At 40.9% G+C, this 19,135-nt stretch overlaps 1 protein-coding gene across 1 annotated transcript in view; it reads right to left on the minus strand.

Annotated features, from left to right (window-relative positions):
• Positions 1–19,135, minus strand: part of LOC146465285 (E3 ubiquitin-protein ligase HERC2-like) — a 67,782-nt gene that overhangs the window by 17,811 nt on the left and 30,836 nt on the right. The window contains exons 26-40 of the mRNA XM_085128485.1: positions 16,728–16,933; positions 16,012–16,165; positions 14,897–15,117; positions 12,627–12,848; positions 11,050–11,260; positions 10,313–10,533; positions 9,326–9,658; positions 7,768–8,058; positions 7,052–7,163; positions 5,324–5,543; positions 4,546–4,882; positions 3,777–3,974; positions 2,723–3,004; positions 1,118–1,434; positions 272–449 (exon numbers count right to left, since the gene is read on the minus strand). Coding sequence (XP_084984611.1) covers positions 272–449; positions 1,118–1,434; positions 2,723–3,004; positions 3,777–3,974; positions 4,546–4,882; positions 5,324–5,543; positions 7,052–7,163; positions 7,768–8,058; positions 9,326–9,658; positions 10,313–10,533; positions 11,050–11,260; positions 12,627–12,848; positions 14,897–15,117; positions 16,012–16,165; positions 16,728–16,933 — 3,503 coding nt within the window. The remainder of the gene's footprint in view (positions 1–271; positions 450–1,117; positions 1,435–2,722; positions 3,005–3,776; positions 3,975–4,545; positions 4,883–5,323; positions 5,544–7,051; positions 7,164–7,767; positions 8,059–9,325; positions 9,659–10,312; positions 10,534–11,049; positions 11,261–12,626; positions 12,849–14,896; positions 15,118–16,011; positions 16,166–16,727; positions 16,934–19,135) is intronic.

A 19,135-nucleotide genomic window follows, 5' to 3' on the forward strand; every position in this document is an offset into this window, starting at 1 on the left:
AGAATGGTCAACCACCGGCAGACGAAACAGTTTGCACCCAACGATATTGCAGGTTGTTGCATAAAATGATAACTCGGTTTGACCTGGCATTAGGGACCTTTAGACGTAAGTACGAGTACGAGAGTGAGTGTGAATACGAGCGTGCCACGAACTCTCGCTCTTTCCTGATGCTTACCAGCACGAAAGGAAACTTTTGCTGTAACAAGTGGTTATCTAAAGTATGTAAAACTAGATCGTACTTGTACTCATATTTACAGGTCGCTGATTATACCTGTTTGGGTCTGAGTTGGGTCTGGTTGTCTCCATGCCCCAGCCGGCCATACTCTCCCAGGCCCCAGGTAAAGAGCTCGCCCGTGGATAAGACTGCGGCACTGTGTGAGCTACCGCAGGAGATCTCTTGTACAAACTTGCTTTTAAACGCTTCAACCAACTGGGGGCGGTCGTAGTTCCTAAATTTCAAGCAAAAATGCCAATGCTAATGAGATTGGTATGCGATGTACAACCCATTAAAATTCGAGAAAACTGTTCAAGTAACTTGATAAAACTCAACGGTTAAAAAAAAAAAAAAACCTAACTGTTTCGCAAATGAAAATGCTTGAAAAACTCCTGTGAAATAAGCTTTCAAGCCAAGCCGTGTAAGCTAACGGATTTCGTCCACAGAATTAGCAGTTGGTCCTGCATGACACCAATCATGAAGCTGCTTTACAACAAGGACAAAAACCTTCGCATACCACAATTGAAAGCATTTTGTGCTATCTGCTTAGCTTTTCCCCTTACAACAAGTAGACTTTGATTTTATAAATAATTTTTTAAGTGACTTCCATTGTTGTCAACTGTCTAAAGCGTTTAGCCCTTTCACTTCCAGGAGTGATCAATATGTAATTTCTCCTAACATTCTCAATACATTGTCAACCAGACAGGTGATGGAAATAAAGAAAATCATCAACTAGGTGATATTGTCCAATGATGTAACACCAAATTCTGTGAACTAACTTATAAAAGAAATGTATGGCAGTCAGTCAGGAGAATTAACATTCAGATCATGCGATTGAAAGGGTTAAAGTAAAACGCCAAAGATATGAATAAATTTCTACCTATGTCTATGCACAAAACTTACATTTTATTCCCGTGTCCAAGTTTTCCATCTTCCCCTTCCCCCCACGAGAACAATTTGCCCTCGATTGTGATAGCCATCGCATGCCGTCCCCCAGAATGCACGGCAACCTTCTTCACCACAAACTGACTCAAGGCGTCAATCTGGCGGGGCACAAGCACGTTCCCGGACATGGGTCCCAGTCCCAAACGGCCATTAGTGGATTCTCCACAGGCGAAGACTCTCCCTTCCATTGTGACAGCAAACAAACTCTTGGAGCCACCGCAGATTTGCTGAGCTTTGAGGCTAGATAACACATCAGAGGCTGATGGCATCTTAATCTGAAAGTAAGGTGCGCGGTGTTGAGGAACATAATGCTTACATAGGCAATTAATTATTATTGGTAGAGCGGTTTTCAATTGAGTGTCGAAAGTAATTACGTTTTTGCTTTGGTTTTGCATTACTACGCTCTGTGATTGGTTGATAAAACTCTTGCCACTTTCTCAACTAATAAGATGTAAAAACAAAACCAATCGTGCCTCGCTCGCACGTGTTTTTCCGCGCTTGGCGTCGGTTACATGTATTTGCTTGGAGTTCGATTCTGATTAGCTCATTGCGCTGTTTACGTCTGTTGTAATTGGCTAGCGTAATTACTTTGGTTTTGGTTTTACGACACTCAATCGAAAGCTGCTCTATTGTTAAGTACAACTGGAGAGGTACCAACATTTTTTACCTAAGCTGTTGACAACTACTTAAGGCATACACTCCTTTAAATACTGTACTGCTAAATTAAGGAACTTCCTTCCAGAAGACATCAGAACACTTTTTACTTTGAATGACTTTAAGCAGCAACTACGACACCTTAACATTAACAGTATTACCAGTTGTCGATTTGGATTTGTAGTAATTTCAATGTAACCTTTTTTTTTTCGAAGATATCAGCAAACAGGCTAAATGAGGGGAAATGTATGAGGGTCGGTAATGTTCAAGTTTGAAAATTTTGTGCCTTCAAAATGACCCATTCCCTTGACCGACTGACTGGTTTGGCTAGCCAGTTCTGACAAATGGAAAGCACCCTACGTAATTTATCCATGAATCGAGAACTAGTGCTTCATTCGCTCTGAGACGTGACGGTGTTCTACGCCTCGGTATTATTTTGTGGAAGACTACAAAAACGTCATTCGAAACAGACAGTTTTGCGAGCCCGAGATCCATCATTCTCGGCTCCGGAGCCGTACATCGCTTTCCTAACGAAAGAACAAAGTTCATTTTCATTACAATAATTAAATTCGATCTGGATTATTTTCAAGCACTTTATCATGAGCCTCTGGTTCGGAAGATTGCACAAGCACTCCCCGTGCTATTGATCTTAAATTTCGAATTTATTTTGTTTTCAAGACATTGTGGAAGCTGATGGTCTTCAGCTTTTTTAATCTAAACACAAATTGTACCTAAATGTTTGATCAAGGATCTTATTTTTTTTTTCAGGGTGTTTTTACGTAGGGCTAACCTCATAACTTCTTTTTTAAGATGTCTTCTTATGTTTTATTTGTACATAAAGTACTGTGATATGTGCATCTTGAATAAAGCATATATGTAAGTTTGTTACTCTACCCAGCATTGCCTCACCTTGGATCCCTTCAGCCCTCCCAGCTGATCTTTATCATTTAGACCCCACACAAACACTTTCACTTGCCCTTCAGGGGTGGGCTTAGCAGAGGAAGGTTTCTTTCTCAGCGCCCTCCTTTGTCTGGCTGCTTCGTCCTCTTCGTCTAACGCCAGGAAAGAAAAGCTGGCTGCCATGTCGTCCTCGTCCGCTTTAGCGCGGGCTGTCAGACCGATTCCGTGGATTTTACAATCGATACCGCTGCTCTTGCACTGACGGATACCAATTTCCAGGAAGCGATATTCCTGTAACGTAACAACAGCTTCCTTAGCAATGGAATTATGAGAAAATCGGAGGTGCAAAGCCGGATGATAAATCCTCCTTTCACAAGGCATCCAGTGGCTAAGAATGGCTCAACCCCGAGATGGTCTTTGCTTTTTAGCATCATGACGCGGTTTTGACATACTGGCCTATTGCTTCAAGTACTTCTCAGTATAAGTATATGCCTCTGTTTCGTATCTAGAAATGTTTAAGGACGTTCGTCCTAATACAGAGATATTTTTGCGCAGTTCAGTTCATTCTATGCGCGAAAGCAGATCTTTGCAACGGCTATGGAAATCCAAAAAAGAAAATTAGGGTCAACCACACATTTTTCAGAGATAATTAAGCAACAATATTTCTAAAAACCAGCTTAAAATACATAGCAATGTACAGAATTTCTCTTCCAAATTGAAGCTTAATTATCTCTAAAATATTTGGTTACCCTTTCCCCATTTTGTTTATGGATTTCAATAGCTCTTGCTAAGATCTTCTTTTCCTGTTTAGTTATAAACCGCGTAAAAATACCAGGGAATTAAGAAGCACCTTCCTTCAAATATTAGATTTTCTCGGAGCACCCCGAGATGCACAGAACGTATGCACAGCCGCAAAAGAAGGCCCCGTCCTTGAAAACAATTTTTCCGTAACAACGCTGTATACTTGCAGCACAAAAACATTCAAACAACAAACAAACAAACAAACAAAAAAAGTTATCATCAAGGAAAGGTAACACAATCTTAAAGACAAAAAGTTACCCACATCTTGAGCGTCTTCCAGTAGTGTGACGAGGGAATCAGTGGCGCTGATATGCACGGTTTTAATTTCCTTCAGGGTCTGCATGCTGTCTCCGGCTGAAATGACAACAACTGACGGCATGTAACTGCTGTCTGACGGGTCCACTGTCATGGTTAACCGCTGGATCAAAAGATCGGGGTACAGCTCGATACGAATCCAGTGCTGTGAGGGAGGAAACAGCGAATTGAAAACACGAGATGGACAAAAGAAGTGACTCTTTTTTATTAATTTCTTTCTCGTGAAATGATTGACGTTCTACGAAATGTGAACTACCAAACCTAAGCTAATACAAAAATCAATAAATTTGGAAAATTTAAGACAGCGTTTGTTCTAAGAAATTATGATATACTGCCTTGAAAATATACTGCCTCGAAAAGATTTAGCGGTCAACTATAACAGGGGATAGAGTCCATTCCGTATGTAAATACCCAGATGAATGTAAATGATATTTGTGTCAGAACCATCAAATTTCCGACTACCAACCGAGTTTCCATCGACAGAAATAGTCGCCGAAATACTTTAATAGACTTTCTCCAAAATGGCGGCCGAAAATTCAAATAAGTTGAAATTAAAAACGTATACCAGCACTAGAAAGAGCACTTTTACTTTAGTAACCCTGCAAAGTTTCAGGTGCTCTTTCCAGTGCTGGTATCAGTTTTTCATTCAGTTCAATTTTAACTCATTCAAATCTATTGCCGCCATTTTGAAGAAGAGTCTATTACGATGCATTTACCTTTCCCTGGGATCCCGCCGACTGCCAATAAGATTCCGTGCCATCAATCAACCTTCCTGCCTGACTCTCCCGAGATGACACTATCAGGCTCTTTACCACCCGGTCCCATTCCTTGACTATATGCTCCCGTCCCCCTAAACCCCCGGACATTATCTTCCTCTTCCCCCTCCCCGCCTTTCCAGCGTTCACGGGGATACTGCTCGGCTCTTCAAAGCGGTGGAAGGAGTGACGGTGATTGCGGCGCAGTCTGAAGCAAGTCTCGCAGTAGTTGAAATCAGGACATGATTTGCATTTGTAACGAGGACCTTCGATAGGTTCCATGTGACAGCCATCACATCTGGGAAATAAACAACAACAATTCTTGTCGCTTATTTCTGTGTGCATCGAATACAGGGCAATCTCTATTTATGTTGGTGGTCTTTGATCTTCCTTTCGCATAAATAAACGTAATTTACAGTCCTTGAAAGATAACGTTAAATTAAAAGACAGTAACAGCAGTCTAGCAAATGAAGCAAACAACTATTTTAAGAGGAATAAGTTGGAAATTGACGGAGATATTCCCTTCGACAAAAGTCATATTTCAAACGTTTGCATGGATATGTGGGGATGCTTCGAGCTTGATCCTTGGAGTCGCGTTATTTGCTCATACGTTAGGTTTTCGCGATTAAAATGTTGTAAACTTCTGGGCAAACACTGTGATGAAATACCAACCCAACCAGAAATTCTTCTAATTGGTAAATTCTCTATTTTAAAAGGTCATAAGCGCATGAATTCTGACCTGATACGTGGATGAGTAGCAGGTACCACCTCCATTTCCGAAATAAGCCCAGTCCAGTTAGTTTGCTGAGGGAAGTCCACCTTGACATCTTTACCGTTTGGACTGATTGACACCACGGTACCCACACTAGCATGGTTCACGGATCCCCACTTGTACTTTGGCGTGGTCACGGTGGGTTTCACCCTCACCCTGTCGCCAACTTTGATGAGCTCTCGCCGGGCTGAAAACAACGAAACAATAAACAACTCATCATCTCGTCATCGGTAGATTTAACTTTGAGATAAGATGGTGCTCTTACTGATCGTAATCACACGCGTTAAAAATTAGGCGTGATATTTATCGACCGTCGCGTGTTTCAGTAGAAAATGGCACAATCCAATCTGAAAATGGTGGGAAACTGGCTTATTGCCACCCTTTTAAAATGGCGGCTTTTGTTTGCGATCTGATCTGTCTGGCCGGCCAGAAGCGCCCTCAGACCACGGTTTAAGGTTGCCGAACACAGTTTGCGCGCGCTTTACAGATTCTGTTAGTGATGCTATTAAGCGCGCGCTAGGGTTGTGGTAAGCAAACACTATCGATCCCTCGATTTTATACCAAATGGATCACAAAGGTGAGTTTTGCTCTTAAAAATAACTCAGTTTCTCGTTTGTGAATCCTTCTTCATTTATCACCGAACAAAGAAAGTGAGTTCACGAAGAACTAAGCCTTTTTGCACGCTTTTCATCTTTGCTAAGAAAACCTAATTAAAAGCCACGCATGCGCATTTGACCAAAAAATTGTGACTGGTTGTTTTAATGGAAAAGAACTGTTTTCTAAGGAACCGCTCGTTACAATTTTTTTAAAAATTTGACAAAACACTAGTTCTCTAAAAGCGTAACTCGCCTACAAAAAAACAATAAAAACAAAATCTAACAGACGGTATCTTCAAAAAACATTAAAGTGGAAAACCAACATTTACAGGAGATCTCTCTGTTAAAATTATATGAAAGCAGCGTCACTATGCCAATATTTTGTGAGTTTTTATGGATACAAAAAATGGAAAAAATCTAACGAGTGCATTTTCTAAAAATTAAGGAAAACCATTATTTGTGGACGGTTAATAGCTTGCTGTGTTTGCCATGGCAACGACACCTTGCTCAACAAGAAGTATCAAAATTTATTCCTTCTTAGTTAATCTTGCACCGTGCTAATTTCGGGAACTCAGAAGTACGTAGTTTTCAAGTAACGTTTACTAACACCTGTATACTGCAAAACTGCAGTATACAGGGCCACCTTAAGGCAATCAATATTAGGTCACCAACAGTATCTGCTATTAAAGGGAATATGTCACCTTGGACACAGGCGCAGAAGAGTCTTGTTGAGACTAATTTACATATAACTCGTCGCGGGATTTTTGCTTTTCCGCCATTGCAAAAGCTTTCAAAAATATCGCAACAGACAACTTTTGTAATAATAAAGAACGTTTGTAAATAAAAAAATGCAGCTAACTTTCCGAAGATGAATGAACGCGATTCAAACAGATGAAAATAGCTTCCTCAACTCTCCGACGGTATTTGAAAAGTCGGGCCAACGATTTCAAAGTTTCTCATCAACGCGCGCATGCGCCTGGGGTGACATAGTCCCTTTAAGGGAGTCATTTTAAACAGATAAATCTGTGTCTAGTGACTGCTATATGCCAATAATTACATAAAACAACATTAAACTAGTAAATACGATTTATTATCTTACCGTAAGAGTCGTGTCCGAACAGTTCCACATGCACATATCTGACCCAGTAGGTTCCATTCTTCTTCTGCCAGTCACCCTGTACATTAAGGTCGTGAAGACCATCACGGTCGAGCTGAAAAGAATTGATAACGATTTATACCAATTTACAAACACGACAAAAGCACGTGATAGTACTCTAGTGGTTATGGCTTAGAACCTGAGACAAAGAAGGGGAAAAACAACAACTGCATTAGGAAAACCGCCCCAAAATTATTCAAGTGGGAAGAGAGAGGATCTGGGAGCCCCATGTACAGTATTTAATTTATTTTACAGTTCTTCGGTGCGCATTTTGCCGAGCCTCAATGCGCGTACATTTGAAAAACATCTACTTATGGCTTTAAGCTAACAATGTTACAAGTTCACTCGATTTGTAAAATTCGGACAAACTATTAAGGCTGTAAAAATAAAATTGCGTCCTGAAAAAGGTAGGTCTTGAACTTGGATTTGAATGAACTTAAAAAACTTACTGTCCTTAAACTTGCGGGTACATGTAGGTTGTTCCATAATATCGGTGCAGCTACTGAAAATGCCCTGTCCCCATTGGTACAGGTGAAAGATTTGGGGGCAGTTAAAATGCTTTGTGCTGTAGAACGTAGAGAGCGCTTGGGAACATAGATTTCAAGCAAATCCTTTAGCTATGCTGGAGCACTGCCATTAATGATCTTAAAAGCACCTACCTTAATGACCCGGCCGATATCTCCTTCATGCACCTCTTCATAAGTCCTACAGCAGCGCACCATCATGCCCACCTGAATGTTGTCCCTCACGTATCTGGCGTAGTCGTCGTTACTGGAGAGGTCACTCCGCCTCTTGAACTCCGTTGGCATAGCAACGGTCTCGCATTCACTTGAGCTGCTGTCACTATCGCTGCTGGACAGAGCGTCACTGTCATCATCATCGACATCGGAGGAGTCTTCACTGGATGTCAGTTCGGGTGGCGCTACTTGTCGGTCTTGACCTTCGGGAACCTGTCAAGGACAATACTGTGCTTATATACCTCTTACTAACCGACTTCGGGGTCCGTACTGTACGTTACAGACCGAGTTTTTTCCTGCTGCTTTATGGCTCAAGCGCCAAGCGCGCAGGCCATAAATCAACGGGAGAAACGAGGATCCGTAACTTACAGTATGGACAGAAAAAACGAGCTCAGTAAGATATTTATTATATCTCTGAGGTTAATCGGGCCCGCTGGAAAGGAAACTAGAGGGTCGTACAGTTAAATACGGCCTGCAAAATTGACCAATCACGCCGCGCGTACTAACTGGGAGAAATAATAAAAATATTTATCGCCTACGGTGGCTTTCATTTTGTTCAATTTTGGTGACCTACAACTCAGCTCGAAAAACAAATGAAATAACGACTTTATTCGTATTCAATTTTATGTTACTGGCAGTAAGAAGTGAAAACCCACGCAAGAGGAGAGTCGAAGAAAGAGGACGGCAAAATGTCGCTGTGTGACCAACATGACCACTAGTTATCAACCCATTTTGAGCAGAATGTCGTCCTCTGATCATTTACGAATGATACGACAATAACGACAAGCAGCCAAGTTGAAATCGGGCATCTTGTAGAACTACTGTACAATTGTAGCTGATCACAAATGGGCAATGTGTTGTCGCCTTTTTTCAGCGCCCCATTTGTGTAAGCGGGTGAATATCACGCCCTTTGCAACACACATATGCCGCGCATTTCACCTAATATATTCGGATCTGGCACCATGAATGTGGTACTTGTTAGCTAAAAGGGCCAAATTGTACGGCAGCATTTCACAATAACATACTGTTGATAGTCTAAGGCTACCAACAACAACAACCATCCTCATGCTTGCAGAAACAATGTAAAATTATTCACCATTCCTTTCCAAGGACTAAACGTTTGGAATTCTCTACCCAATGACGTTACGTAAGTTCTGAGACTCTATTGAGCTTCAAAAGAAAAACGTTCAACTTTCTTCTTGACTTTTAAATTAGGTAATGCTACTCTTGGTTCCCCAAATGTACACTGTGTACGTATGTGAGGAGACCTCCCTCGTATAAGCCTGGAGGCCTGCTCGCAATTCAATGTTTGTATTTATTATAACTGAATTGTGTTACACTTTTCATGTTTCTATTCATGTACCTTGTAATAATATACCATTGTATTTTCACTTCTTGGCGAACAATAAACAAATAAAAAATAAATAAATAACAAAAACAAAAGCAACAAAACAAGAACAATAACAACATTATCTTCTACCTCGATATCAGGATGGTCTATTAGCCAAGCCACAACTAACTCGGCCCTAGGCTCCTCCTCATCTGCCAGCTCCTTCAGCGCATACTCTGCTCGGCTTCTAGAGAATCCCATCTCCACCAGTTGTTGTACTAACGGTGGGGGAGGGGGTGGTGTCGGTTTTCGCGTACGAGCCTTCTTTTTCTGTAGATGTTTTGATTTAGCAATCTTTCTGGTGGAGGATTGTGGTGGAGGTTTCTCCTGCTCCGGCCCAATCTCTTGCGCGACTGATGTGGGAGGCTCGGCTGGGCGGCTCGCTTCGTTGGCAAGGAACTGACAAGCAGCGAGGGCAGCGGCCTGGTTAAACACGTTAAACAGGTAAGATGAAAACAAATAGCGTACAGTGCAAATAGGGGAAAGAGACCCTTCAGATAACTAGTCTGTGTCTTTGGACGATTGTTCGTCAAAAAGGAAACGTTTGTTTGGCGGTCTGCAAAAGAACTGGAGAAAGCGGTGAGCGTATTTTCCATCATCGCGGCTCCGTCGCCAAACCGTGTTTAACGCCAGCTATTCAGTCTACGAGATAATCAAAAGTTGTGAAATCGAAATTTCGAACTGTATTTCGTTGCGTGTAACATACAAAGCTATCACTCTGCATACAACACGAAGACAACTTCCACGGAAGTTGTGTTGATACGAAAACACACAGTTTACACGAATCTAATGCCGAAGACTAAAACTATAGGTGCAGTTTGATGATCAGGAAAATGTCAATTTTCTATGTCACCATTTTTTTATTTCAGGGAAAAATTGGACAGTACAGACATATTTCTTAACCCTTTTTCTCCTAGAGCCAACCCTGTAAATAAACTGTCCTGAAGTGGACGTTTTGTGTTTGGTTTTCAGCATTTAACAAAATTGAAATGAAATTAGGCATTTTTTTTTTTTTTTGGGGGGGGGGAAGGGGGGGGGGGGGGGTTCTGGGAGTGAAATAGCTAAACACGGACGCACCTCTAACTCTTCTCTGTCAAAGAGGGCTTTGATAGGCGAGGGTTTGATAGCAGAACACATAAGCTGCTGAAGGGAAAATGTGCTGCCTCCATCTGAGCTCTCAGCTTGATGATTCAGTATCTGTCTCAAATTATCCTGCCTGCTGCACAGAACACGGGCAGCCTTTAAAAGGCCTAGGGTGATCTGCTGCTGCCTCAACAGCGACTTGTCCACATCTTCACCTGCACAAGACAAGCAAGAAAGGAAACGGCGGGAGATGCGTTTTATATTAAACTTGGTTCGTGTCAACAACGTGGCTTCAATACGGATTTCCAGTTTAATCGAGACTACGCGTGCGTGCGTACACGCGTGCGCACGCGTGTGCGAAAAATAAAACAGAACTACTTTGTAAACTTCAATGTCGTCTCGCATATTAAGACAGAAATCCACTGAAGGGCAAAACCATGAAAATTTTGGAATTATTTTGAAAACTTTTATTCCATCTAACTTTCAGATGAATTCCCTTGACTGTATTATTGTATCTTACCCATTGGTCGAACTTGGTTTGGATCCACGGAAGGACCAACAAAACAGTTAGTAAGCTAATAAAACCAACCGAGTAGAGCCCTAAATAACTAGCGCTTGAGCAACTTCAGTGATCTCCCTCGTGTTATTCATGATCAAGATATTTTCACTGACCAACCGATGAGAATGTCGCAGTCAAATATAAGTTTAAACGGAAAGATATCGATACCCACCTCCTGCTTTGGGGGGCAACAGTGGCCTAACGGGGGGACACCTGACAGACTCCACCCCCTCCTCCCCTGGTACTGCTGGAAGTTGGAAATTCTCCTGATCTTTGTCAGCGGTTTTCTTGCCAGTTCCTGCCAGTCGCACGAGTGAGGCCCAGATCCCTAGCGACGCGTCCGACATTGGAAGGTTGTCCACTGAAAATGGGACGACTGGTACCTAGATGAAGGTAGAACAATAGTACAGATAACTCGATGTTTATTCAGCTACGTGAAACAACTTTCACGTCTTTAACTTCAAGAAAATAGAGAGATTTAGAATTGCATTTATAGCAAATGACAAACGGCAGAAATGACCACATGAGTATGTTTATCCTACTAATTACATCCATTTTGAATCACTGGTGATCCTTGGAATCTGATTGGTCCAAAATGGTGCAATTTATTCCCTAATTGCACCATTTTTTGCTCTAAATCGCATCCTTTCTTTAGCCCATCAAAATGGAAATGAAGTAACACAAATAGAATATTAATATTGACAATGATACTCTGTGATTTCATAGTGGATGTAATTAAGTGGTAATTGAACTTCGTGTCGTGCAATTTTGGTCTGAAATCATACATGTGATTTCAAATCAAACTCGCGCTGCGCGCTCGTTTGATTTTGAAATCACGCGTATTATTTCAGACCAAATTGTACTCCACTCAGTTCAATTACCAATACATATGCCGCTCGTTGTTTTCTGTTTCTCAGCAAAATTGTGTAGTTTTGCGTTAGCATCAAAGGCCATAATTATTTTGCGCTATTTTATAATAATAATAATAATAATAATAATAATAATAATAATAATAATAATAATAATAATAATAATAATAATAATTTTTATACAGGGAGCCCACATCACGAAAGTGATATCAGTGGGGCCCTGTAAACTGAGAAAAAAAAACTACGTTATGTTTTAAAAACTTACAAATGATTTAAAAATTTAAAAATTACAATTATTTAAAAGTAGAAAATACAAAGACAGCAATAAGAAAAAAAAATTAATAAAAAAAGTTAAAAAATAAAAAAAAAGGAAATTATTTTTTTCAAGAATCTGACGTTTAAAATTTGCCGTAGACTAGACGCGATTCTAAATCTTCATTATGGGTTTCTGGAATTGGCGGGAAAAGATAAGGCAAAACTCAAAAGATAGTAACGTGCAGCGTGCCTAAATTATTAAAGTTTTGTTATCAAAATGTTTGCGTTTCATTTATGGCAGTGATGCAACTACGAATTTCTAACATTTTTAAATCTGGAAAACTTCAGTATCAGTCTTCTCACCGAAAGTTTACTCTTTTTCTGTCTGTTCGTTCGTTCATTCGTTTTGTTTTCTTTTGCTGATTAAAGTATTCAAGGTTACACTTTGACCTAAAGCAAACTTAGATGGGAATATATTTTTTATTTCCCTTCCGATTATAAGAGGCAGTTACTGAAGCGCACACTTTTACAAACTTTTTTCCCCAAATTGCGAGCTTGTCCTTTCTGGTTTTGTATTGGTTACATGTATATCTAAAAGTGTATCTTGTCGTTTCTGGTTTCTTACCGGTTTGATTTGTGATATAGAGCATATTTTAGCCTTCTGCTGTCCCTCACACTGCACAGTTACTTTCCCATTGGGAGCGATTCTACACACTGTCCCCAGTCCCCACTCCTTATGCTGCACCAGGCCCCCAAGTCTGGGTCTGCTGTCCACACCACCAATAACCGCCAACACAGCCATCACTGGGCCCTGGTCTACAGACTCCTCTGCAGTGTCACGGGGTTCCTACGTTGGGAATAATAAGTGCACTGTTAGGTTTTCTGAGAAAAGACCTGTGTAAGGTAGCGACACCGTAGGTAACGATAAAATTTGACGGTTGATAGTTTTACTTGACGGGCCGTCTCAAACGTCACCCGATTCACCTCCAATACAGTACAAGAGAATATGATGCCGGTGCAGTAAATATTTGTAAATAGGCTGTTTTCGAGTTGCTTTGAACCTCATTACTAAAGCGAGGCTAAGTGCATAGCTCTTCATGGGAAAAGTAGTTTTGTTTGCATCTTAATGAAACTAATTTTCATAATAAAAACAATACAAGAAGACTCGTTTTCATGAGGATCAAAGCAACTCGAAAATGGCCTATCGTGTTTCGGCGAATAAAAATACCGACAGACTACAGACTGAAAAAAAGGTTAAAGCGGGAAAAAGTCAGATTGTCATAAGTGTGAAATTAAAAGGGTAGGTTTTTTAGCTTTTTCATCGTGAGAAGCGAAAAGTGGGCCCTATCTCGATGTATCAACAGCTAGCGTTCTATGAATATGTCATACACCTATAAATTAGTGGAACATATCAGGCTGACATAACGAACAAAAAAAAATAACGTAATAATGGGGGAAAGATAAGTGGTTTGCCGAAAAGCGACATCGTTTGCGATATTCACTGCACATTCGCGAACAAATTTCAAAAAAAAAAAAAACTTTCATTAAGCTGACTCGACCCAGTTATTATTTTTGGCGGTACCATCCTACTTTGAAGCTCTCTGGTATCCCACCTTTACTTTTATCGTAAGTCTAACACATAGAATGGATAACATATAGATTTTTGGCGATCGGAGTAAATGTCACGTGGTTATAGTGCCAAGTCCCTTGAGGTCTGAGTCGAAATTCTGCTGTTGCCGGCTTTTCTTCGTGAAAATCTCTCGGCTACACATAGTGCGCATTAGTACCTTGCGCTGAACAGAGTTTCAACAAAATTGCAAAGACCCAATTCGAGAAATTCAGCGCTTTCCAAATTTAGGTCATAATTTATGTAAAAATGATAAGCAAACTTTACACGATAAACTATGAGATTTATTCCTTTATTTTGGGGATCTTTATAACAGATGGGTCCTTGCAAGTCAGCAAAAAACTTTAGGTAAATGCGCGCGATTTCGAGCAATGCAAATTATAGTTTTAGCTATTTGTTGACGTTTGTTAGCGTTTCAGAGTCCTTCTCACAAAAAAGCATTTTCCTAAAAATTCGTAGTTTTTTCCTTCAAATTTTTTCAGGGAAACAATTGATTAACTAACTACCCGGATTCTAAATTTCATGGTCATTGAAAAACTGTGACATTATCTTCTATAATCCCAAACTTGAGTAAACATTGAAGATTTTTAGCGTTTTGGCGGAGTTGGTGCTTTGGGAGTTTTCTATTGTTTCGAGTTTGTCACGATACAGCATTCTTGTTCAGCACGCGCGAAATGAGCTTCAAAGTAGGATGGTACCGCCAAAAAAAAACTGGGTCGAGTCACCTTAAAATGATAAAATATCCTTTTTTACGCAACAAAAATGTAAAGCAACGAGAAAACAGAACCATAGTTTTGTTGAAAGCGAACATGTGAAAATTCATATATTTAATCTGCCGATGAAAGATCGAATAAGTGAGTAACCATCACGACCTCTGCGATGCCGGTGCAGTGGTCTACCAACTGAGCTGTCAAGCCAACTGGGAGCTGGTTAAATTGTGAGTTCGTAATATACCCGTAAAGGTGATGAGACGAAAGTAAAATATATGAAATTAGTATTTTGAACTGCGGATAAAGGAATTAATAACAAGATTTTCAGGCTTTCTTCTACCAAATTCTGAAGTTGCGTACATAACTACGAGGGACATTCTAGACTTTCTCAAAGTCGCTCGCTCGCTTCTCATTGAATGGACGCTAGAGCTCTGACAAAGGTGCACGATCGCGCTTCGCGCTCTCTAAGCTCGACTTGTAAGCAAGTCTAGGGTCATTCATATATTCGTAAATTTATAACAACGAATCTAACAAAACAAAACAGGCTGAAGAACAAACCTGATCGACGCGTTCTCCTTGAACGGGACCGACAGTCGTTACCATGGTAACAATACTCTTAAGTTGAGCACTGATGAACTCGTTAACGAGTGGGTTCCAGGCCTCTAAGGTATGGAGCTTTCGTATGAGAGCCAGTAACTCCTCGGCCACAGTGCTGCTGTATGTGGCTGACACTGAAGCTGGGATCCTCGGCTTCCGTTTACTTCTACGGCTTCTCTCAACTGAAAATCGCGTGTTTTAAACAAAACAGAACAAAACAATGATGTATTATTCGGTAAGTGACGCAACCATACTTTGAAAAAGGAAATCCGAGTGCTCCTATCAGGAGTCGAACCTAAGACCTTCCAATTACTAATTCGGATGCTCCACCACTGAGCTACAGGAGACTCGTGGGAGCTAAGGCCATTAAACTAGGTTCATGGGACAAAAATCCCGCATACTGCTAGGATTGGAATGTCGATATATTCCAATTCAAGATGATGGAAACGTTGCCTCTCCTTTTGATGGTCCGAGTCTTGAACTCTAAGTGTGACCTGTTAAATTATCTAACGCATTAATTAAACACCTTTTGTCGGTGGTCTTGTTGCAGAAATAATACTCTTTCAGTGCCTTCATCTTTTATTGAATGGTTAATTGCTTTAAATCAGGTAGTTTGTGAATCAGGATGAATTCCCAAGAGTAACTGCTGAGTGATACTTTCACGTGATTCTGTTTATGATGTAACAGGTGTTGTAAGTTTTGAGTCTGTGGATCAAGTCTAGTGTGAGCATGAGTGCTTTCGTGCGGGGCCGTTTGTTATGCTGTACGATATGGGTCTATTAATTAAGCTACTAGTACTTTTTGCAGTGTTGTTCTTTGTTGACGTTTTGCACAAATCAGCAGAGTTTTGAGATTAATAATAAGTTCAAATTAACACGTGACTAGCTCCACCGTGGGGAATAAGGTGCATGAAAAATCGGCAGTTGCATAAAGCAGGAAGAGCGCGTTCCATGGAGCAGTACAGGAGGAGCTCTATAGCCTTTCCTTTTGCCCTTTCCCGGTAGAGATCCTGTTTACAAGAGCAGCTAGGATCTGTTCACTATAGGCTATCCTCGGGCCATAAATGGTTAACAAACCTGATGGTGTTTGAACTGGTAGACTTCCATGACAGGTCATCAAAACTCTGCCTAGCAAAGCGAATAGTTTGGCCACTACTTCAGACATCCTGGAGGATTCCTTTGTCACATCCCAAGACGGCAAAACGGCTCTTAACAATCGCAAGGCCAGGATCTATTAGTGGAAACAGAGAAGAAAATAAGCCGTCACTAATCTTGCGGCTTTACAGTATTCGCTTGTAAAGGGGTATTGGAATTTGTTTTTCAACAAAGTTAAATTCAACGCTAAGAAAATGACAGAAATGCTTCGCAGTTGTTCACGCACCAGCCACCTTGCTTTCTTGTACATAACATCATGACATACAATCACAACATATATGAACTTTGCTGTATAGCTATAGTTAAAGGTGTTATTACACCAGCAATGTTTCGTGGCAATTGCCTGGTAATGGCAAGCATACCTTGGACAATGGCAACAGAAAGCAGAATCTAGTTCTACTTTCTGCAACATCGTTCAGCGCAATACACCTTCTGTATCTTGCCTTGCGATTTTTCTCTTTGTAGTGAACATAAGTGCACGGATTCTTTACGGTCAACATTGTAAGCCAAAGTGAACGAAACCAGACCTAGTGCACTGCAACACCCTTTTTTGTCACAACCACTGCATAGCTGGTTGACCTGCAACAAACGTTCAACAATATTGCTATTGCAAAGGCTAACACTGTCTAAAATATTACCTGTCGCGGTAGATGCACAGCAGACACTGTGGGGGGTACTGTGTCGTCATCTGGAAGTGATCCCTTCACCACCCTGAGCAGAAGATTCACCCAGTGGGGGGTACTGAGGGAGCAACACATGACAGGCGATATTGCAATACCCCGGATGAAGCCTAACTTGGCCCAGTCTCTGTGCTGCTGGGCCATCTCAATGGTACGGATTTGACCTGTTGGATGGAGAGAAAATATGCGAAGTCATAATAAGTAGTTTTGTGTAATTGAAGCTGCATACATTAATAAACAGAAATACCATAGAGTGCTTTCAATTTGTCAGAAATAGCCGGCCAGTCTGTAAATTGGATGTGTCATTTTGAAGGGATGGTGCTGCAAAATCTTGAAAAATAATCACTCAAAAAATGGTACGCGCTATTTTGAAGAAATTCGAAGGACTAGGATAAAACTTATCCTTCAAATTGGTACATTCCGTTTACGAACTGACTTGTCTGACCGGCCAGTTCTAACAAATCGAAAGCGCCGCTAGTAAACCTTAGACGTCACCTAACCTGCAAGAGCAGACGCCTTTCGGCATTTGCTTCATCCGCCACGAAAAAAAGCCGCGAAAGGTGTCTGTTCTCGCAGGCTAAGACGTCACCATGTATCTCAACGAATGACCAATCTTTGAGTGCTAAGCTGCTTCCAAATTGCAAGCGAATTGGAGAGGATTTGACAGGAACAAACTGCTTATTGAAGTGTAACAGCTACATTTGAATGAATACGCTTTGTGGATGTACATAATGTTCTAAGCACTTGACACGCTACGCAGTTTACCAATATGCTAATTAAAGGCAAGAATCCACGCTTTGTTTCAACTTTGTTACTGAAACCAGTCTGTTAACCATGTCAAACAATCGCTGAAGCCTTAAGGTATCAGCCACCCTTCAGGACCGTCCGCGCGCGTTAGTTAGTTAGCGTTAGTTGTTTTTATAAAAACCCCCATAAACCACATATTTTTTAAAAGCTTAATAATTCCAGATTATGGATTTGAACTAACAAAAACTATTTACTTAAATGTGTTTCGAAATTGGAACGCTTTGTGTAAAAGTACACGTCTCTATAAATCATGTTCCACTCCCGCCGGAAATAAACGGAAGAAAACAATTAACACCGCATTCGCTTCTCAACACGTTCCACTAAAACACCGTGTCTCAGATTTTTGACAAGTGCGTTTGTTTCTCTTTTATTAGCAAATGAAGTTGGGGGAGGCAATTAGTCAACACTCCCTGTGGAAAAAAGGCTCTAGCTTTAAAATCAAAAGGAGTATTAAAATTCGCAGACACGGTTTTGTAGAAGAGATATATGGCATCACTCTGGCCAAATTTGAGCCAAATTGATTGAAAGGCTGCCGACTTGGAGTTCAAAACGTACGAGTCGATCGGCAAAATTTGCGTTCGGAGATAAAATAGAAAATACATTTTTGGCGGCATCCTACCTGGAATGAGATTATAACACCTAAATGTTTATTCTGATTGATATCAGAGAGGGCTCAATTTTCTCTAACAATAGGACTTTGACAGGTAACATGCAACAGGAACAAACTTTTGCGGCAAGCAGCGGGAAATAACTATTTTGCTTCCAGTCAGTTCGTGTGGACAAAAGACAAACTTTTTGTTGAGGTTAGTGAATGTACATGCATAGTAATCGTTTAATTTACAAACAGCAATGCGCTTTTCATGTAACAATAAAAATATATTGTGTTTATTTCTTGAAAGGTTGGCTAAGTTGGTAAAGATGCCGAAAACCAGTGCGAAATCAACACGAACGAAAGCGAAGCCGCCGAATGTCCACCACCGATTGCTCGAAGGTCAAGAACTGAGGCCCGGTTTATTTCAAACGCTCTGCTCTTCTCGGAAGAATTAAAAACAGAATTTGTCGTGTGCGACGGACAGCTTTCATTCTCGCACTGGATTCTCCAGGTAGAACCAAGTCCATGCTTAGTCGCTACATTTTCCACGACTTGGACACTTCCCTTGCAAAATCGACAAGATACAGACTCGTCCCGTTTCTGAAGGAGAATTTCACTCGATACGATAGCTCGACCGCTTATTGTTTTCCACGTTCCATCAGCAGATGGGGTCGATGAGCTTAATTGGCTTTCTTCTTCTGGTTCTTCAAGCTAAATTTTGGAGCGGCTTGCACTCTCAGCAACTGTAGCATTTTCGCTTTTCTGAATATCCAACTCCTCCAGCCACTTCTCTTGCCGATAAAATGAGCCTTTGTCGCTCTCTGCCAATTTTGCAGCCCATTCTTTGTCAAACTCGCTCTTCGATTTCTTTTTCGCTCTCGGTTTCGATGAGGAAGACGGACACGATCTTTCCTTTTTTTTTGGCGGCATTTTCACCGAAACAAACGCTAAATATCGAGGTAAAGGC

This window comes from Pavona decussata, unplaced genomic scaffold (genome assembly GCF_977016875.1).
Source record: "Pavona decussata unplaced genomic scaffold, jaPavDecu1.1 SCAFFOLD_156, whole genome shotgun sequence".
Taxonomy (NCBI): domain Eukaryota; kingdom Metazoa; phylum Cnidaria; class Anthozoa; order Scleractinia; family Agariciidae; genus Pavona; species Pavona decussata.